Source organism: Lichenostomus cassidix, chromosome 3, assembly GCF_008360975.1.
Source record: "Lichenostomus cassidix isolate B80296 chromosome 3, HeHo_3.0, whole genome shotgun sequence".
NCBI classification, from domain to species: domain Eukaryota; kingdom Metazoa; phylum Chordata; class Aves; order Passeriformes; family Meliphagidae; genus Lichenostomus; species Lichenostomus cassidix.
Window position 1 is genome coordinate 67,342,002 of NC_139483.1, and position 24,006 is coordinate 67,366,007.

A 24,006-nucleotide genomic window follows, 5' to 3' on the forward strand; every position below is an offset into this window, starting at 1 on the left:
GGGGACCTGCTTTTTGCCAGCATGTGTGCAGACAGTGCTCCCATGAGTGAGTGACTTGGCTGTCAGCTCTGAGGGCTTAATGAATGTCTGGCAGCACTCCACCAGGCAGCTGCAGAGAAGCAGGCAGGGGATGGAGACTCCATTCCCATCCCCATCCCAGCTGCTGCTAGAAGAGGACACATAGACAAACCTCGGGAAATGGGCGCTGGGGTACAGAGCAGACACAGTGAGGCTGGAGCTGTGCACCCCATTCTGTTGCCATAGGACTGATGGATCTGATACTGCACAGCCTGTGCTTTTTCTTTGATCTCTGCCCTCTGCAAGCAGGCATCTTTCCCCCCTGCTAGTTCCTTTGCCTGGAGAATGGGTTCTGCCACATTAGTCATCGCTCATGCTCCTCAACTGCCAGCAACCCTTGACAGCAGCATCAGTAATAGCCTCTAAAGAAAATTGCATCCACCCCATTTCTCCTAAATTCTTATTTTTACCATATTTGCAGGCTCTGAGCAGTTGCTCCAGCTACCTTCCTTTTGGCAACTGGAAGCATTTGGGTACAGATCAGAGAAGGCATCAAGCATCTCTCACCAAAGGGGGCTGAGTATTTCCCTTCTTATGTTTCTTCATCTGATGGTTCAATAACTTCATTTTCAGACACAAGACAGCTGTGGGTCCCCTGCAGACAGGTCGTTTCCATTTTCCACCTCCCACATTTTAATGCTTTTAATGTCAGATGGTTATTTATTGCAAAACTTGTGCTATTGTCTCACAGCTTCGTGGCAGTATCATTCCAAGAAAAGCTTCAAAATACAGCTCCCTTTCAGGAGACCTTGCACAGTGTTTTAGCCACTTCTACTCCTCTGCAAAGCATTTCTTTCACCACAATTTTAAAATCTCAGAGCAGGTATCCTTCCCAACCTGCCCCAGTGCCTCCTGTGGAGCAAGCATCCACACCCAGTGTCATATTATCACAGCTTGATTTTGCACTTAAGTACTAGCCAAAAATAACTCCAGAAACTGCCCAAGACTTCTAACCTTGTGAGAAAGCAGCTCACAGCCCAGGTCTTGGCATGCTGGTGTAGTTTAGAAATTCCCCTTCATGCCAAGCAAATGCCAGAGGCTGGATTTTTCCCAGTTTCATTTTAGCAAAGCCAAAACTAGCTTGTAAGCACCCCCAGCAGGACACACAGCCAACACAGCCTCGTGCAGGGATCTAGGAGGCCCTCAAGCAGCACAGACTGTGGGCTACCCCCACACACTGCACCCCAGAGAGGGATGCATCTTGTGGGTTTTAAAAGCACCAAGTTAGCAGTGGTCCCAAACAGGACAGGAGTTCCCCACAAGCCAACATTGTTTGCTGGTCAGGAGGAATCCTGGCAGTAACTCAGCTGTGGTTAATTAGAGGAAAACATTAGGATAACTCCTTTGTTTCTGTACACTTTGTTCTCTGCACGATGGCTGCTCACCAGCACCTGTCAGGGGAAGTTTCAGTGGCAGTGATTATCTTTGGATGAATCAGAGGTAGAAAGCAGCAACTCAGTCCCTGTTCCCACAGCAGAGAGAGCCCAACTCCGGGAGCAGCCAAATATAGCCAGGCTTCCAGACATCTCCTGCAACTCACTCTCTGTAGATCTCTCAGATGGAGATCTCTAAGGTCACATGGAAAAGTTACCACCTTAAATCCCAGAAATTTTAAGGCCAGGCTTTGATACCTCCTTGGGTTTTGAAACTTTCCACTGACTTACCCCATCTCTGCAGCTTGCAAAATCCCAGGACATGAGGTTCTCCTGAAGAACCTGCAAGTGGGGGTGCAGCCAGCCCTGTCCCCACACTGTCCCCACAATGCTGACTTCACATCCCTTGCAACCAGGAGGCACTTTTGGGAACATGTGGGCTGAAGCTCTGCCCCAGCAGTGCCCCTGTAGCCTCTGTCACAGGTCTGAGAAGATCCCACAAGGGCAAGGTGAAGGGCCCTCATGGCTGCAGCCCCACATGGCCATCACCCCACAGCCAGGCTACACAAATTCCCCCTGGAGCACCCTGCTGTCAGCCCCATCAGCTCCCAGTGCTGGCCAGTCAGTGACACCTCTATGAAGGTGTTTAGCAGAGGTCTGCTGGCAAAATATCCCCCCCTCCCAACACACATGGGAACAATTACTTTTTCAGGTTTTTTCCTCTGTTTTCAGTAGTCCTCATATCCTCCATAAATTTCATTAGCTGGATTTATGTGGTCACTAAACTGCATGATACGGTATTATAGGCACAGCAGGAAATTATTTGCAATTCTGGTGAAAATGAGTATTTCCTAGTTTTGTCAGTGCAGGGAATTACATTATCAGGGAAATAATAACCAGCTGAACTGAAGGAGGGTTTGATTCATGGTAATTACTGATTATATGCAGATTACTTTATGGCTTTAATTCTTTGGTCTCCCACTGCTCTCTAAACCTCTAAAAAAAAAAAAAAAGAAAAGGCAGTGAGTATATGAGAGTCTTGCTTGCAAGGCAAATTACAGAACCTAATGTTTTGATTACATGGAAGGAAGCAGAGCTCTGCACAGACCAGGACAGCGGCGGGAAGGAGCCAGCAGAGAGCTGCACTTGCATCCCTGCTCGGCTGCAGCCACCTCTGTGCTGCTCTTCAGCACCCAGTTCACGTTCCCAAGATTGCAGCCCTAACCTGTGCTTGGGGCTGGTTTTACTGGGGCCACAGCAGGGCTGAAGGTGATCTGTGCCCTTTGTACTTTCACCCCTGTTCATCCGGTGGAGATAAGAGGATGTAGCAGTTCATTTGTGCTCACTATGCACCTAAAAACATTTCTTCCAATTCAGTACAACAGCCAGGCCCTTGCATACCTTCAGTTTTAACTACTCCAATGCTTTGAGGCATCAGAAGCTGGTTAGCTAACTACAGGCTGCTTTGGACAGAAAGCTATCCAAAAATAGAGCGGAGTATCACCATTGCTTCTCAGACACTCCTCCCTTTCCAAAACAGATTTTCTCTTACTTCCTACAGCAAGCCTTCAGCAGACTCACAATCCCCAGAGTCAAAACTAGCCTTTTGATCTTATATATTATTCTTAGCATTGCTGGAGCAAAATTTCAGACCATCTTCTCTCTGCAGTGGAGAGATGGGGAGTGAGACCCTGCTCCCACTGCCCCTGGCTGCCTCCCTGACCAGGAAGTGTCTTCACTCCCATTGTGCCCAGAGCAGTGTGCTGATTGCATGCTGCTTTTATTCTTAAAAAACATAGCTACACCCCCTTAAGTAAAAAGCAAGTGCTGGGGTTTGCATCAAAAAGTATCACCCTGTGTCAGAGCAGGCTCAGAAGCATGGCTGGGTGCTCCTCAGTGTCTGTGTTTGTCTGCAGCTGCTTCGGCACACGTGCCTGCTGGGATCTTTCAGCTGCCAGCATTTTATCTAATAGATGAAAGGGAGAAAGAGGGAAAGCACTGTAATTGCCAGCCCAAAAGACAGCCCTGTGTGTCAGGCATGCCTGCCTGCACCCCTGGGGGTGTCAGTGCAGAGGAACAGGGGCAAAAAGCACCTGCTGGATCCATCAAGGGTGGATGGCACTCGCAGCCCATGTGAGATCTGTCCTCATCATGACACAGTGCAGGACCAAGTCCAGGCTCTGGGATGAAGGGCTGGCACCACCAGCATCCCCTTGGGAGCCTCCAGAAAAGCACCCTGTCCCCTTGGTTGGTACCAGCCATGAAGGCTCCCTGGCCCAAATATGGGGCAATGCTGTTCCTTCATAGAATAATAGAACAAGAGTGGTTTGGGATAGCAGGAACCATAAAGGTCATCCAGTTGCAATCCCCCTGCCATGGACAGGGACACCTTCCACTAGACCAGACTGCTTAAAGTCCCATCAAACCTGACCTTGAACACTGCCAGGGATGGGGCATCCACAGCTGCCCTGGAAAACTTGTTCCAGTGCCTCACCACCCTCACAGTGGAGAATTTCTTCCTTATATCTAGCCTATACCTACCCTTTTTCACTTTAAAGCCATTATCTCTTGTCCTTAGTCCACATTACTGCTGTGCCCAAGTCCACATTATCCTCCTCCCTAGTAAAGAGGAGCCTCTTTCTGGGTGCAAAATTGTATCCTTGGCTGTTCCCAAGTGCCCCAGCAGATGAAACGTCCTGACCCTGTGCTCCACATGCTGCAATACAGAACCCCACTGAAGAGACTGTGTGGTCCCCATTCCTGCCATAATGTCAACAGGGGTGCTTTAGGCTTTATCTTTTGGACAATGAGATCCACGAGCAGACTTTTATCTGCCTGTGAAAGATGGCCACCCTTTGGGATTCCAGACTTTCCTTTCTCCCTTTGCAGGTCATATGTCTTTAGAAGAAAGCTACATGCCACTTTATGCTGACCAGTAAGAGCTATTCATCACCACATTTCCCCGCTCATTTCTCTTATTTCAGTGAAAGAATAACAATAAAATTGTAATTATAATGAAAGAAGTACAATTTAAAGAGAAATGTTTTCCTTTTGGCTGTTTGCTGTGGAAAGGCTGCTTTTCCCCCTGCTGTTTCACAGGCACCCACGATCAGATAACATTTGATGAACCACCACAAATTAGGATGCAGATGACGTCTCGTGTCTGTGCTGCTTGTGCCCGGAGGCGGTGTGTGCGGTTTTGCTTTGTCGTGGAGCTGGCTGCCCCCGGGGCTAACCCAAAGCACTCCTGGCCGTGCCGAAAACCGCCTGGATGCTGGTGTCTCACACGCACCCGAGCACCCCGGCTCGCTGCCGGAGGAGCTGCGGCGGGCCGAGCAGGGATGCGCATCGGGAGGTGGCAGCATTTCACCGCTGCGCCGAGCCCGGCCCGGGGGGACTGCCCCGTGCCCAGCCACGCTGCTCTGCTCGGGAGACAGACAGCGGGTTTGAATCCTTTTGCTTGCGAGCCTCAAGCTTGCCATACTTTCAATTTGCTTTTTATTTCTTTTACAGCTGTCACTTTTTTTTCTTTCCTTTCTTTCCCCCTCCCCCCGCCTTTTATTTTTTTCTTTATTTCAAGAGAGGGCAGGAGTTAAAAGAGGCAGCAAAAGGCACCAAACCACCTGCAGCACCCAGAGCAACATCCCAGGGTCCTGAGTGGTGCTGGTCACCCCAGCCCCAGCGAGGATGGGCATCAAAGGAAAGCCTGTGTCACCCCTGGGAAGCTGCATGACCAGCGCCTCCACCTGCTCAAGGGCATGGGGACTGTGGTAGGGGTCCCTCCCCACCTTCTGCTAACTGGGGAAAAAGTCCTGCAGAAGCCTTGTGAGAGCCTGCAGAGTGATTGAGAAATCCTTCTCCTCTGGTCCCCTCGGGAGGAGATGATGGCACTGCTACTGCTCTGTGAGCAACTCTGCACCACAAGTGGCACAAAGCCCAGGGGATCCCCCTGAGGAGGGACCTGCAGCAGGCTCAGCACATCAACCAGACCCCTAACTGTCCCTCTGTGCCCCGGGGGCAGAGGCAGGGATCACAGCCCCACCATCCTCATCTCCTCAACCCCTAGGAAGGCCATGAACCACAGGAAAACAGTAAAAACATGTATCTGGGCTGGTTCCTGCAGCAGGAGCTCTGCAACCCCTGCCTTACAGCAGGCAGCCTGATGCAGGAGCAACGCCCATCTGCTCCTCCCTGATGCAGAGCTCTTGCTGCTCTGGGTGATTTGGTCTACCATCCCATGTCCTATCAGCTGCACAAAGTGCTCCTAAACCCCAAAACATTTCCTTGCCCTCAGTGTGCCAGGTTTGGCCTCCTGCAGACCACAGAGCAATTCAGATCCAAGGGAGTTTGTATGGCCTTTTAACAAAGCACCCAGATGACTTTGGATAAACCCTGAGCTCTCTTTTTGAAAAGAATCCACAGTGCTTCAGAGCCCAGGTTGGAAATGCCTCTGTCATTTCTGCTGGTGGGACATAACTGGTTCCAGAATATATCCCCTTGTTTGCAGAAAGTTCCTGGGTGGGAAAACACCCAGCTCTGCTGTGGGGAGGGGCATGAGCACTTGTGCTGCTAACCCATGGCCAATATCCAATGTTGGTTGGCATTGACCAAGGCCACTGTCTTCAAGAACTGATGACAAAAAGCACAAAAAACAGCCTCATCTCTTAATTCAAGAACCAGGACATTTTCAAAGGCTTTTGCAGAAAGCTATGTCTGTGCCCTTTCCGTAGGCATAGCCCAGCACTGTTAATCTCTAGGATTCTTGTATAGGATGGCAGGTGGGACAATGCCAGCATTTAAATGCACAAGAGCAGCACAGAGCCAGAGGACACACCTTGACATAAATGGGTTGTAAACTGGTTGGAATGATGTTGGTCCCAGCAGAACAGCAGCACAGCCCTCAGGCACAGAAAAAGGCACTGGGAATTCACCCAAGTGCTAATTACTAAATAAACTGAACTGGCTGGAAATGGCAGAAGGCATGAGGTGTAGGATAAGGGAGCTGTTCTCTAGAGATGAGCAGAGCGGCACAACTACACAGTTATTCCTCTGCACTGAGATGGTGTTTCTGCAGGGGCCCCTACCTGCTGCAAAGCTGTGATCTTCACAGCACAGCTGGGGAGATACAGGGGCATTAAGGAAGGTTTAATTCCTAATATGCCGATACCATCTTCTATAAATATTTAAAGATGGAGGTCCCCTCCCCAGGGCTGACTTGGGAGATGGAATTGGGGGGAAAGACTATTGACTCTCCCTCTTTTCTGTTTGCTCTTACAGTGTTAGTTTTAGTGGGGGACTGGTGCTATGGCATGGCCCCAGCAGTCTGTCTGGCACAGCTCTGTCAGCAAGCATTGGCACTCTGCGTGTCTCCAGGCAGCTTCAGTCTTGAGCAAAAGCATCCAAGGCTGCTCCTCTCACTTGAAGCCCAGGATCCTAGTTGTGGCCCCTGGTAGCTTCATGCATGCGAGGGCTGAACATCTCCTCCATGATGTGGGACACCCCAGTGGAGCAAGAGATCTAGCACCAGCATCTGCACAGGCTTGGCACTTCCTGCATCCAAATCCCATCTGTGTTGGCTTTGATGGCAGCAGCTCCCAGGCAACACCAAGGCAAGGTGAGCATTTCCAGCTCTCAGACACTGGCTGTATTGGTCCCCAGGGCTTTAAAAGTAATTTTTTTCCCCAACTGTGTGACCCTCATGTGCTGATTTAGGTCACTCTACCAGTGCTGTCACCACAGACCACAGCTGCTGTGCTGGAGCACTGAGGTGCCAGAGAGAGAGTATTTTTGCTTGCACAAAGATAGCAGAGTGGGTCATACTGCTAGTGCAGATGGGAGCTGGTGGAGGCTGCTTGCAGATCTTGGTCTCCATACACACCAAGAAACCAAAGTTGGAGCTTTGTGTGGTGCCTCTGCACTGTGGCATCTCCTTGGGGAACAGGGGTGAGTGGGGTAGCTCAGAGAAGGCAGGTCACTGCGCTGGGGGCTCTGAGGCAGCCATGGTTTAAGCATATAAATGGAGGAGCTGATGATGTGACAAGCTAAAGGCTGGCATCTCACAGAGATTTGGAGGAGCAGAATGGCAAATGGCTTTTATTCTTCTATGGAAATATTGTGCCTGTCCTGCCCCTTTCAGTGACCCCGGGCAAGTCACTGAAAGTCACAGGAGCAGGGCTGAGCTGTGGCATGAGCCAGCATGGCTTCATGGGGCCAGACTGCTCAGAAATACACGTGGTTGGCAAGGCAAACAGGCCCCTGAGTCACTTTAAATTAAGTAACTGATCCCCCTCTCATAAATGTTTTTGTGCAAACAGTGGGGCTGCACCTTTATTAGTGACTGGATATTGAGGTATCAGTGCCTGTGATTTTGACAGCTTGTTTAAGAGCAGATCTTCCTTTCACGGGCTGCATTAAATAAGGCTGATGAATCGTCAGTTTTCTTTTGGCTAGTTATCTGCAGATTAGAGTATTGCTGATAACTGCATATATTGCAGATAACTGCACATATTGCTGTGTCACATACCTTTCTAACAGGAAAATTTTTAATAGTACAGAAAGAAAATGCTGTAGGAGTCTTATCTCCCCTTCTCCTCAAGGCAAAACTGACATGAAGGACAAATTATAACACAGTATTAACTCTTATTGCAGTCACATGGCTGTGCTAAATATCCGTATTAACCTGATGTTCACACAAAAGTAAATGCTCTGAGAGGATATCAACAGGAGTAACATATTTTATTTGGCAGTGGATCCCCCTTGTCTCCTATGAGTTGTGCTATTACCATTTTAAAGGTGGTTACCAGTAGTCCTGGGGGTGGTCAGCAGAGAGAATATAGAGACAGTGCGTTACAGGCATGCGTTGCCAAAAATGGGAGACAAATGAGTAGTGAGCTTGCACTGTCACACAGATTTTCAAAGCCATATAGAGGTTTTCAGGCAACAATTACTTAGGGTAGTGAGTGAATGAGTAGGTTTCTGCACAGGGTGATCAGTGCACCATACAGCTTTATGGGTTTTGGACAACATCTGACCCCTAATCCTTATTCTATCCTGTCAGCACCCCTGAGCGAGTCCAGAAAACTGAATTCTTGTCTTTTTTTTTTTTTTTAATCTAACGAAGTTTGACTAATTCAGACTCAGCAACATGATTGCCTGAACAAATTACCTCCCCCAGGTTTTATACAAGGCTCTTTGTAGAAAGTTCCTGTAATTTAGATAAATGTCTGCTGCCGTCACCAAGCCTATAACTTCGACAAAGGCAGCTATTGATTTTGTCTGATGTGATCTGTCCCATATGAACACACACTGCTTCTCACTTGTCATCTAATCTGCTATATTATTACTTATTGATTCCCCTATTTGCTTTTATTTGCCAGCTGTAGAAGTTGGTGGAGTTGTTTGGCAATTATGGGGACTGACTTTCAAGAAGACACTTCGCTTTACTCCAGCTTTCTCAGCAAAATTTGGCTGAAGTTTGTCAGAGAGATGGCATTATTTTCTGCTAGTTTCCAGAGGTTCCCTGAATGGCTTGAGCAGGATGGAAACTGGGTGATCCCTTAAGATCCCTCCTATGCTTACCTTTCTGTCAAAGCCATAAGGTCCTCTGATGTTGCAGACACTGACTGGTGCATGTATGCACATGCACACCTACCTTAGTTCTGCTGTCAGACACGACTAATTCTGTCAGTTACCATTAATTAAAATTAATGTGTGTGTGTGCTAATGGCATGGACTAGAATTTAACCTAGTTTGTTTATCCACATTGTCTTAACTTAGTTTGCAGTCTCTGCAGTGCTATGTCAGTTGCTACTGAGCATGTACAGCAGACATGAGCATCTCAAGGAGACTTTTCCACTCCCTGCTATTTTTGGTAGCACCAGCCCCTGCTCACTGGGGGTCCCTCTCTCTGCTCAGTGAGCAGTTCCTCACACTGTATCAATGAGAAGGGCTCAGGTTTGGGGCTGGCAGTCTGGTGTTAGGAGCTTGTAGTGATTCAATAACCTTTCCCTCACATTGTTTGTAGGTAATCTGGAATGTAGAACATTTCCATAGAAAACATTTTACCTGAGACATTTTTCCTAGGCTGTTATTTGTTTGCCATCAGTTTCTAAATCCAGCTTTAGCAAAAGAGGAAAGAGGATTTACTCCATAATATTTTTGCATGGTACCTCAATGGAATAGAATGCTTTGACTGCTACCTGCAGGTGCAGATGTCCTCAGATTCCAGTAATTTCTCTTTAAAAACCCGGAGGTCAGCTGAGTGCAGTAATTATAGGAAGTGTACTAAAGCACTTCCTGTGGTGGGGGATGATTTGTAGCACTCCCTCCTGGCAACAGGCTTGCACACAAGAAAGTCCAACAAAAGAAAAACTGATTTAAAAAAAATGTGTATACACAAACACACACACACACAAGCAACTTCAGAGTTCAACACTTGATTAAGAAGATGCTGACACACTGCAGGAAATATTTAGAGGGGGAAAGCCTGCCATATATATTCATAATCAATTCTGCTTCCATGGGCTCCATTCTGGTATCTAGACATTGTATGCATTGGAGAATAATCACAGTCTGGACTAAAGAGAAGGCAGAGAACTATGGCATTTGTAGCACCTGACTATGTGCTACTCAAACAGCAAATTAAGGAAGTACCCACGACTGTAAGAGTGACAAACTGAAATAGCTCGGGTAGAGACCACACAAATTTATTCAACCTGTCACTCTCTCTGGAGACAGGGTCATTCTCTCTGTGCTGTTTCAGGTGGCTCTTTGCCACTTGCTGTGACAGATTTCCAGCAATGAAGTCTCCATAACCTCCTTACACAGATTGTTCCACTGCTCCTTTGTTTCTGGAACTTTTCCAGTATCAAGCCTGACTCTTCCTTGCAGCCATTTAAGCTCAGCATTCATTGTTCTACAAACCACGGATTTAAGATGCACAAGATTTCCTCTTATTTTTACAGCAGCTTTCACATACTGCAGGAGCTCCTCTGAGCCTTCACAAATGCTGAGAAGAAGCTGTTGTCCAGCCTCAGCCCATGATGTTCCTCTAAGTGTTTGCTACATGGCTGTTCACTCCTCATTTGGATTTCCACTGCTGGTTTTCCCACTGAGTTGCTGTGCTTGTCTCCAACAAAACATTTTGGTTTTTTTCCAGAATCACTTTCAGACTTGTTAAGATCATGTTGAATGCTAAGTCAATCCTCTGAGGTAACTGCAGCCCCTCCCTGACGTCCGACAGCTGCCCCCTGAGTAAGTATTTCCCCTGCTCTGTCACCCAAGTAATTTATGAAAAAATTGAATCACACTTTGGGTGAGACAGACACCTGTGACTCAGTGCATCCTCCTTCTCTGGCAGCACACCTCCAGTGAGTGCTCTCACTGGGGGCTTTACACAGAAATTTCACCCAAACGAAGCTCTCCTCCCTTGCTTTTGAGAGGTAACCCAGAAAAGTGGGGGTTGTGTCAGGCTTTCTTCCTTCACTGTAACTGCAAAAGATATTTTCACAAAGCAGCTGTCATATTTGTAGAAAGAAAAATAAACATAAACCAGGCACAAACAAGCAATAATAAGGCTCCCAGGCTCTGTAGATTTCTCAGTCATGCTGCCTCTATCAGCTTCAGGTAAGACCTTAGCAATTAAAGCCAGAAAGAATAATATAAGCCATAGATGGTTTTGCTCCCTACAAAGAAATGTTTTCAGAAGTTAGAAACCTCCACTGTTGGGTCATGGCATAAAGGAGCTTGCAGAAAGACATCTCTGTGATAGATGGAGTGTGCAAGCAGCTCTTGGGAAACACAGCTCGATGGCAAACTGAGCCGAGCAATATCTCTTCTCTCGCCTGTGCTGGGGTGAAGCAGGGGTATGGACCTGGTTAACCACAGCACAGCGAGCACATCACAGCCAATCAATAGCCCCAAGTGCTGGAACAGCCAAGAAATTGTTGCTATGGATTTATATAGGGTTATACATTTTAAAGGGAGGCCACCTGAGAGTAATCTTAAGGAGCAGGAACAGCCTCTATGTGGAAGCAAAGAGAGGTGATATCAGGACAGGCAAAGTTATAAACATCATATTAAGGCATTTGGGAATGAAGGCAAGATGATGTAAAAGCTGCCTTAGGTTGTTTAAAAGATACTTTTATTGCCTCTGGATGATATGTTCAAGGACATAAATGTGAATTTCTCAGTCTCAGTTTGTGATTAAAAACGCCAGCTAACTCCAGACTGTGACTGGAGCCCCTCTGAGAGGCAGCAAAGCAGAGTGGGAAGGAAAGTTTTCTATCAGTACAGCACCACCACCTGCCCCAGACTTGGGGTTTGTGTGACCCAAATAGGAGAAAAGAGACACCATCTTCCCTGAAGTAGTCACAGAGGGCCTTGTGGGGGAGCTGGCAGCTGCAGATCCCCTGAGCTTGGTTGCCCTCCCCATCTTACCCGTTTTAATCCTTCTTCTCTGCTTCCTGCTCACAGGGGCAGCCAAGCTTGTGTGTCCTTATCAAATGGGAGCCACCACCAGAAGCCAGATGAGGCCACCTGCTGCAGGATGAGAGTGTTTACCTCCACCAAAGGGTCTTATTGACCTCTCTGATATGTGTAAAAGCAACTTTTTCGGACCAAGCTGAGCATGCCTTCATGTTGCCTGTGCTCTGTCGGTGGGACTACACTGCTACACCCACCTGCTCTGCTCCTACCCTGGTGTGTGCAAAAAATGAACCACAGGGCATTGCACTGCCTGTTGCACCCCAAAGGCAGGTCTTGAAGATGTCCTTCACATAGCCCAGTGGCATGACAGGTCCTTTAGGATTATCCTGGCTATAAAAGACCACATAGTGTTAAGGCAGGCTAAGGCTTCAGTGCTCACTCTGATGCCCTTAGGAGTGTAATACACTGGGTGTCCTGAAAAATACCACTCCTGTTGTGTCTTTTCACCTCTGGTGGCAGGTGACTTTCAAAAAGCAGGGAATGAACTCACTTACAGGTGCTTCTAAGGAGCACTGTGAGACAAGTGAATTGCAGGTCTGATAGATCCAATCATTTTTGCTTGCATCTCTGCCAGACTGGCCCACAGACCTTCATTATTTATAGTTTGCCCAGATGCAGCAAGAGCAAAAGGGGCACAGAAGTAACCCTGTTCCCCTTGGAGCAGTCCCCTCTGAGGGAGGGGACTTGTAGAAACAAAAATAAAATCCACCCAACCTCTCACATGTGAAACCCCTCTGAGGGAAGCAGCAGCAGTGCCATCTGAAAATAAAGGGAAATGGAGATGTGTTTGAGGAGAGGCAGCTCATGCCAAGAGTAGGAAACATACCATTGTCAAAGGGCCTTCAGGGAAGAGAGAAAGAAAGGCCATTTTCAGAGAAGAAAGAAAGGTGAAAAGGGTGTTAGGGCAAGGAGACAGATAAATAGGAACAAGAGAAGCATATGGATGTTGCCAGAATGGGAACAGAAGGAAGGCAGGCATTCTGTCTGTCCTTTGTATGCAGATACCTTTTTCTGATGTTCTTTGGTAGCTCTCAGGCAAATTTCACTGCTACCTCATCTTCCCATATCATGATTTCTGCCCTGCAGAAGAGGAGGGTCACAGAGCAGAGGTTTCCACAGAGGCATCCAGCTGTCACTTATTGCTGCACAGAGCAGTGTCAGACACCTTCCATGCCTTGCTCTGTCCAGTGCTGTGCTCATGAGAAGCAGGGAGCCCCCTGAGCACTGAGTGCTACCAAAACACTCCTTGCTTTGTGGCAGGGATAAAATGGGGAAGGGGTGCCAGGGGGCTCATGCCCTGCTCAGCCCTGGCTGAGGCATTAGGGAATCACTGGAGAAATGGGAATAACCACAAAGCCTGGCAGGCAAGTAGGATAAGCAACTGGATGGGCAGTGAACCAGTTCTGCTGTCTGCATTACAGAGAAGGTGGACTGACGTTGCCAGGTCAAGTATCAGGCACATTCAGTGTGTTTCTGTCTGCTCAGATAAAGTAACAAGTGCCCATTTCAGACCAAGCATGGCAGGATGGGATGCTGTCATTAGGAAGCTTTTATGGGTCTCACCAGTGAACACTATGAACACTATGGTCAGGCAAAAGGTCCCAGTTTTAATGACAATAGAGACAAAGTCTTTTCCAACTTCTAAAAATGTCTTATGAAAGACGAAAATGTTCTGGTTGACACAATGAGAGCTGCGTGCTGCTAACGTAGCTGTGGGTTTCAGCAGACAAGACAGCAGCAGGGTATTTACCTCAGCACAGCTGGAAGAGTTGTGGAGCTCCACAGAGCCTTTATTTCCCACAAACACACCTCATGTGGAACTAACGCTCTGACAGCAAATACAGCAAAATGTTCTAATCTTCCCAATTCCATTCAAAATAAAAATAATGCAATTAGCTGTTCTTGCTCATGAATAGGCAGTATCTGATTACTCTTATTGCTCACTATTCCAGTCTTATGAGTGAGGCCTCACACAATGGGCTGCTTTGCAAATGCCATGTGACAGCCTTTGACTGCCATGGGGCAGCTGAGACACCTGGGATGAAGGAGTCCATCTCTAGCCATGTCAAACTGGGGAGCCACTCAAAGTCTTGGGTTTATGCTTGGTGCATAGATCACACTCCATACCCAAACTCTCCCTGCCAAAGATTTTCTGGTGCATTTATTTTGACATAATTCGATACAATTCATTATTTTCTGTGAGACATTTCTGGAACAGCAAGTGTACAGAAAGAGGGAAGCCTTAATTTATTTGTCTCCCATTTTTGTTATTTGCCACTGCACAATGAAGTTTAAAACACAGTGCACCCCTGCTTGGGAAAATTAGATAAACGCTTTAGGAAAACCCAGCTTCCTGCTCACTAACAAAATTGGCCAAAATATCAAAAGTCAGACTGATATTGAAATGCAGCATGGTCCCCATATTTACTGACACATTCATTTTGCATCAGAAGAGTTTTCTTTTGACAGCATCTTAATATTACCTAGATGTACTTCTTTCTATAAAAACCAGCAACAACTAGAAGTGACAAATTTTATCTGCCTGCCGGTAGACAACCATATTATGTCTCTGCGATATAAAGGTGCTGATTAAAAAAAATAATTCAGTCATTCAAAGAGTATCATAGATCTTATTACATTTTATAGGAGACTAAACCTTTATTTAAACAATCTATCTCTTGGAGAATATTTTCAGAACCACTCCTTCTGCCTTGGTTTTAAATATAATTATTAATATGCATACCATCTTCTTGGTGGTGATAAAGTGAGCACTGATCCACACAAAATATCCTTTATCTCAAAAAAGACAGAAGGTTCAAGCTAATTTTTAAGACCCTTTCCCAATTATTTCCTGAAATTTCTCAGTCTTTCAATTAAGCTACAAAATGGAACAACTGCACAGCAAGCAGTTCACTTGGAGAAAATATTCTCTGGAAAAACAATGTCATATTAAACCACCCAGGAGCTAGACAGTGAGTGGCATGAAAAATAAAAGAACCAAAAGTTTAAAATATTCCCCCAGTTCAGAATTTCTTTCCTTCCTCAGCACTCAATTTGCCTCCTCCTGACCCCATCCATCTCCTGTGCCTGAAGCACAGCAGCCAGTTTGTCCTTGCTAGAGAAACAAGTGTTCCCAACAGTGCTGATAAACCTCCATTGCTTAAAAACACTGCTGTCTGGCAATGTCCTGGGCTCAGCCCCTTTCCTTGCTGGAGTCAATTAAGTGTGTGGAAATGTTGGACAGCGTAGAGACAAAAAACCTGGATAATTATCCTATGTGGTATTCCTGTGCTTTCCTACCAAAAGAAGCCATGTGGAAAGCACAAGTGTACAGACTCCTCAATCCCCACTGAGTGTAGTGGGAAAAGCTTGCAGGCTGCTCCTGCTGCCTGGGCAAAGCACTCTGTGCCTGCTCTGCTGCCTGGCTACAAGGGCAGGAAGGATAAAGGCACAGAGCAGCTGATTGATTTGGTATTTGCATGCCCAGTCAGCAAGCAAGGTTGCTGAGAGGCTCACCTTTAGAAGAATGAGTGCTTAAATCCTTTCCCTAGTTCTGACCATCAGCAGCTGATTTTAAATGCTGACACATCCTTAAAAGTGTGTTGTTCTACAGATTTAACTCCTGTCTTGCATGGGTGGAGACACAGCCTGTGCCACAGAAGAAGGGGCAAGGGAGAGTGCAGAGATGTTCTACCCCAGCACCTTGTGTCAGGGGCACAGACAGCAGCAGGAAAAGATGGGAAAGCAGCATGGCAGCATGGAAAAGATGCTGTCTTGTAGGTGATTGCCAACTCTGGGATTTCAGCTAAAAGTTTAGTTGTGCTCAAAAGCAGGATGAAAGTTGAAACTGGACTGTGTTTTCTTTGTTCCCTGGCTGAATGGTGGGTTGGGCAGCTCAAAAGATCTGCCTGCACTTGCAGTTTTCAGCTCGGGAGGTCTAGAATTGAGGATAACTCAAATGATGCTGCAGTGAAGAAATATTTTGGGTCTTTTGTCTTGTGTGTGGCACCAACCCATTGCTGAAAGGGAACACCACAGCCAGCTGATGTGTCCGAGGTACCTGCCAGAGGAGCTGTTCCCATGCCATGAGTCACACTGTGAACCACTGCACTCTCCCTAAACAGATATGAACACATTCATATTTTCTCTTGCTCTTTCTCTCCCACCACTTGTATTGGGATGCCAACAAAGCAAAATCTTAAAAAAAGGTTGGGAATCTGCTAGCAAATTCCCTTCCCTGTGAGGCTTTGCTGCAACATGTGGAGCCTTCACAGAGACCTGACCATTGCTTCACCTCCTGCTGCCTTCTGTCACTTCTTTGCAGCAGACAGAGCTGACACGAGCAGCCCTGCCTCTGCTGAACTGGCTGCCACCTCTACTGTCAGCACTGAGTCAGCGTTTACTGTTCTCCAGCTGCCCCAGTAGCAGCTGGGTTATTTCCAGGACACTGGAGTTACTGCCCTCAATAAATGAAATTGCCACTGGGGGAATGTTGGCCCTGGGAGAGCTTTCTGTAGTCAGAGGAAAGAGCTTAAACATCAAGAGAGAAGGGAAAGGCATAGTGGTTTTCTACCCAGGGGAGTTTTGTGAGGCACTCCTGAGCAAAGTGCAGCAGCTCAGGAGCTGCTTTCTGGGAGCTTTCTGGGAAGAGAGGAGCTCACTTGAGGAGGACCAGGTGATGGGGAGACATCTCACAACACAGACTGTCCCCCAAACAAGCAAACCCAGCAAGACTTAAGGTGAGAGCTAGATGTGCTAATCCTCCATGCAGAGCTGAATCTCACCTGCACTCCTTCTGAGTTGCACATCTCCATCATGAAGCAGTAAGAAAGAGAAAACCTTCTAATTAATTTTCCTTTGTCTTTTTTTTTCTTTTTAAATGACTGTTACAGCAGCTAGCTGAAATGCTGAGGAGCAGCTGCACTATCAGAAATTATTTTTACCTCATTATAAAAATTTATCCTTTTAAAAGTGAGAGAGGCAGAATGGAGACTAGAGGTTCTAATGCTTCGTTGGGTGTTACTTAGTACCTGTGGATCATTACATTGATAAAAATATGTACAGACTCACTTTTCAGGTTTAAAAGTGTTTTGTCCTTTTGTTTGCTTAGCTAAATAAAGAGGTTTTGTTTGACCTGTGATTTTGAATCCAGCTGGCTTTTTAATATACAGTGACTCATACAAAGCAGCCTGCAGAGTGAGTCTCTTTTCCACTGTTCTACCACTGATTTAGGCAGAAGCCCCACAGAAAATCAAGCAGTGTGTGGGGTTTTCGGCCCCAACTGGCTCCCAACAAGGCTTTCCTCACCAGAGCTGTGCTCCTCATTCTGTAATTGCTCCTGCTGGAACAAGGGAGCTAATCACAGCGAGAGGTAGCTCAAGCAAGCCATATTGCTGGGATTTGGTCCTGCAAGGCACTGCAAGTCCTGTAAGGTTTTCAAGATTAGTAATAAACCATTAATTTCTAATGAAAATTGGAGCTGAGGCCAAGGACTGCCTGCCTCAAAACAGTAACTTTTTATAATGAGATACTGTCATTGTTTTGGCTTATATCCAATAGAGCACCACTGGTTTCAGTGAGAACAGGCTGGGGCTCTTTAGACCAAGTCTGACATTATTTTACCTACGTCAGAATAAGGCAAAGATTCTTTAAGGGTGGCAAAGCATGAAATCTCATTTCTGTTTCCAAAAAGGCTACATAGAATACACCATTACCAAACATTGGGCCTGATCCTTGCACCTCACTCAGTGTGTGTTTTCCCTCCTCATAGACTGCACCATTGACATGAGAATGTAAAAACCATTGAGCACACAGGCCTGCAGAGGGAAGGAAATGGTAGTGGCAATTGCCATGGCAGTTCTGGTCTCTGTGCAGGCATGGTTGCCTATTGATTTTTGGAAATAGAAGAACAGGCAAAATTTCCCCTGAGCAGACACACGGTTTTCCCCTGGGTTGGCTTCCCACTGGGACTGTATGAGGGTCATGGCCCTACCCTGCCCAGTGACTGGAAATGGAGGCTCCAGGAATTTCTGTCTCCCAAATAATTCCATGATCAAGGTAAAAGTTCCACCATCTGATAACAGGAGGAGTTTGTGGGTCCAGATCCTGAAAATGTAACACTATTTTCTCAAATAAAGGTCTGCTGCTTCAAGAAAAAACTCAGAAAGGAAAATACTGGCGTCATGCTATACACAACTCCTGGACTTCCTCCATCATCTAAAATGAGACATTATTTGGGAAGAGATTAGGTAGCCTGCTTTATGCTATTCCTCTCAGGTATTCCTGCAGATCTGGATTCACTTTGAAAATTAAAAGCTGTATTTTACTGCAAGTGGGTTGATGTCAACTCCACTGTCAGGGCTAGCCAAAATCTATTTTTTCTCTTCTCTTTTACCTTAGTTTTTCCTAGAAATTATGAGTCAGCATATCTTTCTGAATGTGGCATATAAAAAAAACTCTTGCATTTGTGTTGTCCCAGGAAAATGAATGGCTAGGATCACTGTAACCCAAATTTACTTCCTGGAAGAGAAGAATGCTCGGGGAAACTCTTTTAAAGGGTCACATTTTTAGCAGGAGGGATCCAGCTTTATTTTGCAGATACAGTGAATCATTTGGGGTAACTGAAAATTTGATCATACAATAAAAAAGAAACAATGTTTCATTTAAAGCAACATGGGCTAAAATTGGAGGAGTAACTCACCTAAATCCTTTACAGCCCTTGATTAAATGGTTTGTTACTGAAGTAGGATTCTATTCAGCTGAGTTATTTATCTAATTTTTATGCAGGTGGTCCCTGTGCAATGAATTCATGGTGAAAATCCTCTGATGCCAGACAGAGTTAGAGGAGGGAGATTGCATTAGAGGTGATCTGTGGCAGATTCTGTCCCCCTAAAGACTGAAAGTAAGGATAAGAAGTTTCTCCTAGGGGTTTTGGAGCCAATGCTGATCTTCAGAGCCTGTACAGGGCTCCCAGAAGCCTGCTCAGGTCCTACTCAACATCTCACACCAGGGTGCAGGGTCAGTGCCAGGGTGTGAGGATCTGCACTCTCTCCCATGGTTTTACTGCAGTCAGCACAGGAATGACAAAGATTTATCAGGCTACAGCCAAGCAGGTGGCACCTTTTCTAGTTTTACCTGAAAGTTTTGTCATGTTTTACCTGTCTGAGGCACTCACTGGTCTTTTCTCTCGGCAGTTACTGTTGCAGCACCTTTGGCTGAGTGTATGCAGGTCTCTAGAGCACGGTGAGGATGTTCCAGCCAGCAGTTTGGTCCCTGGCTTTGCCAGGGGAAGGGAGCTTAAGCACACTCTGTGCCACCCAGCCACAGGGCTAGAGGGAAGGCCTTGCCCTCTTTTATTTGCTGGCTTAGACATAGTGTACGAGATGTGGGCTTTAAAAGGCTGTAAAAAGATCTTTTTTACTCTCAGCAACTTGAGAGTTCTTAATTTGAGCAGTATTTTGACCTATGATAAAATCTGTTTTGAATTACATTTGTAACACCACCGCAACAGTTCCCTGAAAAACTGCATGCCTGGAGGTAGTCATCAATTACAATGTCATATTTGTGATTATTAGAATTGATAAATATAGTGGAACTAGCAGAGTCTGGAATACCAATTTTTCTTTTAAATGAAATCTCTTTGTATTGTCAGTGAAATGATGTGGGATTTCATAATACATGCACATAACACATAATACAGCATTACTGATTCACAGCCTCACTGAGGCTTGGTAGATCCTTGTGGACCCAGCTGCTCCAGCAGGCAGATCTTTGATTCATTGCCCAGTCAGAAACCGGGAAACACGTTAGTCCAAACTTTTTATACCGTGCAAATAAAAGTAATCTGTTTCAGCCGTTAAATACAAATTAAAATGATAGTGATAAACTGTAACATAACCAGGATGTAAGAGTAGCATAACTATAAATAAATAAACCGCAACATTGCTTCTGAAATCTGCTGCACGTGCTATTGGTCTGAATAAATCAGTCGCTGGTGGATTTGAACCTGAGTGAAGGAGTGCTCCAAACTCTGAACAACATTGACCTCTGATGGGCTCTTTGAAGCCACTAAGCCATGGGATGTCAGAAGGCTGTACACTGCTCTGAGACAGGCAGACAGCAAAGATGCACTTAAATGATTTTCTACAGTGTGCAGTCCAAAAACAAGGAGGCAGAGAAACAATTCACATTCCCCTCAGAACTGCAGATAAGGAAAGTCAATTTATTGTGGCTTTTAGGAAAGAATACTGTGCCCCTTTTTCCCCTTTTCCTGTTTTCCCTTTCAGCATTAGACTAAAACAGGGAAAAAGAGCCCAGATTAGAGAATTATTTTTCCCCACAGTTTGATAATTTTTAAATGGGTTGTTATTGTTAAAGGCTAATTTATACCTTGAAGATTAAAGCTACTGGGAACCTGGTGAATAACTCTAACAAGCAGCCTATCTGACCAGGCTTTTTGTTTCTTTGGTTGCTGGAGGTAAAAAAAAAAAAAAAGAGTTTGTGCATCATTGTGCTTCTCATTACTCTTTGCCAGACAAAAGAAGAAAACAAGCAAACAAGCAGGCAGGAAGGTGTCTTTCTTGGTCCTGTATTTCATCTCCATAGTGAATGATGATCCCTTTAGGCAGAATTACATGGGGAGCCTTCAAAAGTAAATAAAGGGACTTAACTGGCAAATTTGCCAACTCTCTTCTTTCTAAAAGCATCTAAACACACAAGGTTATATTACATTTTATATGTTTTTATTTGTATACAAAATGTAATAACTTATCAGTGTTGTGCAGCAAAGTATGGATAAACACATACATCACATACATACACCCCAACCCCCTTCCCTCCCTAACACACACACTTTACAAATACGACACGAACACAACTTTCTTTCTCTCTGCCCTTCAGAAAGGCAACACTGTTTTGGCAGGTCAGCAGCTAGAAATAAGGTGCTATAATTAAGCAGTACCGGAATGTCTTCACTTTACAAATGTGATGTGCAAATTTATATACAACCACATTGTTATTACTTTTCACGGAACCCAAAGCTCCATACCCCGAACCACTCTCCGAGATACAAATATGTATAAAGTGCTAATACTTAAGCATGTTTCCAATGACTTCATGACGTAGTTTGAAGTTTAGAACAGGCACTGTAATAGTTCACTGGGTAGATTGTCACTCGGTGCAGTTTGACAGAGAAAAGTCACTCAGACATCGCTGGGGGACCGGGAGCGAAAGGACACTTTAGCCTGAAAGCAGCCGCAGAGGAGCACCCACATGGACCTCTGGATTTCCTGGTTTCTGTAGGCATAGATGATGGGGTTGATCATGGAGTTGTAGGTGGCAGGTAGGAGCGTGGCATACGTGTAGACAGAGGGGTAGTCAGGATCCCCCACCACACAGTAGATGGCAAAAGGCAGCCAGCTGGCTCCGAAAGTCCCAAGGATGATAGCCAGGGTAGAGACTCCTTTTTTGGTGGTGACATAGTGCGAAGCAGTCAGAAAGTGCTGCTGGAGAGCTATCTGGTGGGCATGCCTGCAGACGATCTTGCAGATCTCGATGTAGAGATGGAGCATGATGAGGAAAATGAGAAAGAACGAGGCAGACAGCAGCGTCACGTTACTCTTGGTCAAGGGTCTGACGACGCTGCAGGCGCTGCGGTCGTGGAGGCAGTTCCAGCCCAGGACGGGCAGCAGCCCCAGGCAGAGCGAGACCCCCCAGGCCCCCGCCAGCATGGTATGAATGCAAAGCACCGTCCTCTCCGAGTAGTAGGTGAGGGCATTGTAGAGGGAGAGGTAGCGATCGACCGTGATGGCCAGCAAGCTACTCACGGAGGCGGCGAAGGAGGCGACGAGGAAGCCCACGGTCAGCAGGCTCACCGTCTCCGAGCGGATCACGTACTGGAAAACGAAGTTGAGGATGAGGCCGAGGCCGGCCAGGAGGTCAGCCGTGGCCAGGCTGCCCACCAGCACGAACATGGGGGTGCGCAGGGCGGGCGAGTAGCAGATGATGGCAACCACCAGGGCGTTCTCGCAGGCGATGGCGGTGCCGGACACGCAGAGCATCACATCCCAGGGGTTGAGGGCGGCGGGCGAGGGTGGTCGCGACGAGAGCTCCAGCGAGGCGTTGCCGCCGCCGGCCGGCAGCCGCGGAGCAGCCGCTCCGCTCTCGTTCAGGGCTGCCGCTGCCTCCATCGCCGCCCGGGCGGACGGGGCTCCGCGGGGACCGCGGCGGTGCGGCGATGGGGTGACGGGGCGACGGGGAGACGGGGCGGCGATGGGGCGGCCGTGGGGCGGCGGTGGGGCGGCGGTGGGGCGGCGAAGGGGCGCGCATGCCGGGCGGCAGCACCGCGCCCGCCCTGTCTGTGGTGCTGAAGCCGCAGAAGTTTCCCGCCGGCCCGGCCGCCCCCGCGCCCCGCCCCGCTCACACGTCAGGGGCGGGCCGGGCAGGGACGGCCCGGGCAGCGGCTGTGGGGGGTGAACGGGGGCTCCGTGGTGCCCAGGAGGCAGGGTTGGCGCTGGCCGGCTCTCCCTTCCCGGCTCCGGGGCAGGAGGGCTCGGCGGGGGCGCGGGGGGAGCGGGGTGGGCGCGCACCCGCACACGGAGCCGCTCCTCCCACGGCTGCTTTCCCCGCTCCGCAGCAGCTTCTCCCGCCGCGGCTGCTCTCCGTGCTGCGCTTGCTGGAAGGACTCTGAGCCCAGCGGGAGCTCCGTGCTCCGCCGGATGGAAATGTGTCCGAACAGCGCTCGGAACTGCTGTGAAAAAGCCTGTTTGTTCACTGTTACCCTCTCGGAACAGTATATACACTGGGATTGTCAGTCTGTTCACCACCGAAAGCATCCGTGCCGTTTTCTGAAATCCCCCAAATTATAAGGTCAAACCATAGACGACTCAATCCCATGGGCATAAAAGATACCAGCTCTCTCTTTGTTTCACGCTTTGTGTCTCACAAGGAACCAGCAGCCAGCACGTTCCCTCTCTAAAGCATGAATAGATCAAGCAGAATCACAGAGTCATGAGGGTTGGAAGGGATCTCTGGAGATGATCGCAGCCAGCCCCCCGGCCAAGGCAGGGTCACCCTAAAGCAGGTGACACAGGAACATGTCCAGATGGGTTTTGAATGTCCCCAGAGAGGGACACTCCACAACCTCCACGGGCAGCCTGTTCCAGTGCTCTGCCACCCTACAGGTAAAGAAACTCTTCCTCAAGTTGAGGTAGAATTTTTTGTGTTTTAGTTTATGGCCATTGCTCCTCATCCTGCCACTGGGAACCACAGAAAAGAGGCTGGCACCATCCACTTGACACATGTATGTATCAATAGGATATATATGTCCTCTTGATACATATATGTATTGATGAGGTCAAAGGATAACAGTCTCATGCCCATTGCTGCCAAAACCAGGATCAAACAAATGTGGGCAGTGGGTGGCTTCCCCCTGCAGCAACACAGCTTTCCTAGGGGATAAGCCAAAAGGTGTCCCCCAACCTCCATCTGGGAGACTGTGTTTGTTCTGTGACTGATGATCAAAAGAATTCGGCAATAAAATAACCTCTCAGTTATGGGAACAGCATGCAAACCATCTAGACACAATTTTGAAAAATTCATTAGAAGAAAATGTGTTTACTGTCTTGAACAGTCCAAATGAAGAAAACATGCAGGCTGTGCCACAGTGAAAGGTGGGCACATTCAAAGAGAATTAGTGTCATCACTCATTACATCCACTCCCATCAGTGCCCTCCTGCAGGCTAAACACTATCATCAAGACAAGCTGTGGACACTCTGTACCTCTGTAAACAACTGAAGCCATTGCTCCCCAGGAATTCTGAAACACAGAGCCCAGAATAGCTTAATTTGGAAGGAACCAGTGGAGGTCATGTCTGGGGCATCTCTGCGATCCCACCACCTGCTCAGAGAAGGGACAGCATCAACCATGCAAAGGTTTTCCTCAGGGTCTTGTTCAGACAAGTCTGAATATCCCCAAGGATATTCAGGATTGTACAGCCTCTCTGCGCAACCTGCAGCTCTGCTTCACCCTCAGCTGTAAAAATCTTTACTTTTTATTTAGTAATTGCCTTCA

At 47.2% G+C, this 24,006-nt stretch overlaps 1 protein-coding gene across 1 annotated transcript; it reads right to left on the minus strand.

The window, feature by feature from the left end:
- Window positions 1-20,774: 20,774 nt before the first annotated feature.
- GPR6 (G protein-coupled receptor 6) lies at window positions 20,775-23,227 on the minus strand. The gene has a single exon (XM_085056179.1). It carries the CDS (start codon window positions 22,766-22,768, stop codon window positions 21,137-21,139), a length of 1,632 nt encoding a protein of 543 aa, XP_084912305.1. The 5' UTR covers window positions 22,769-23,227; the 3' UTR covers window positions 20,775-21,136.
- Between the last annotated feature and the right edge of the window lie 779 nt (window positions 23,228-24,006).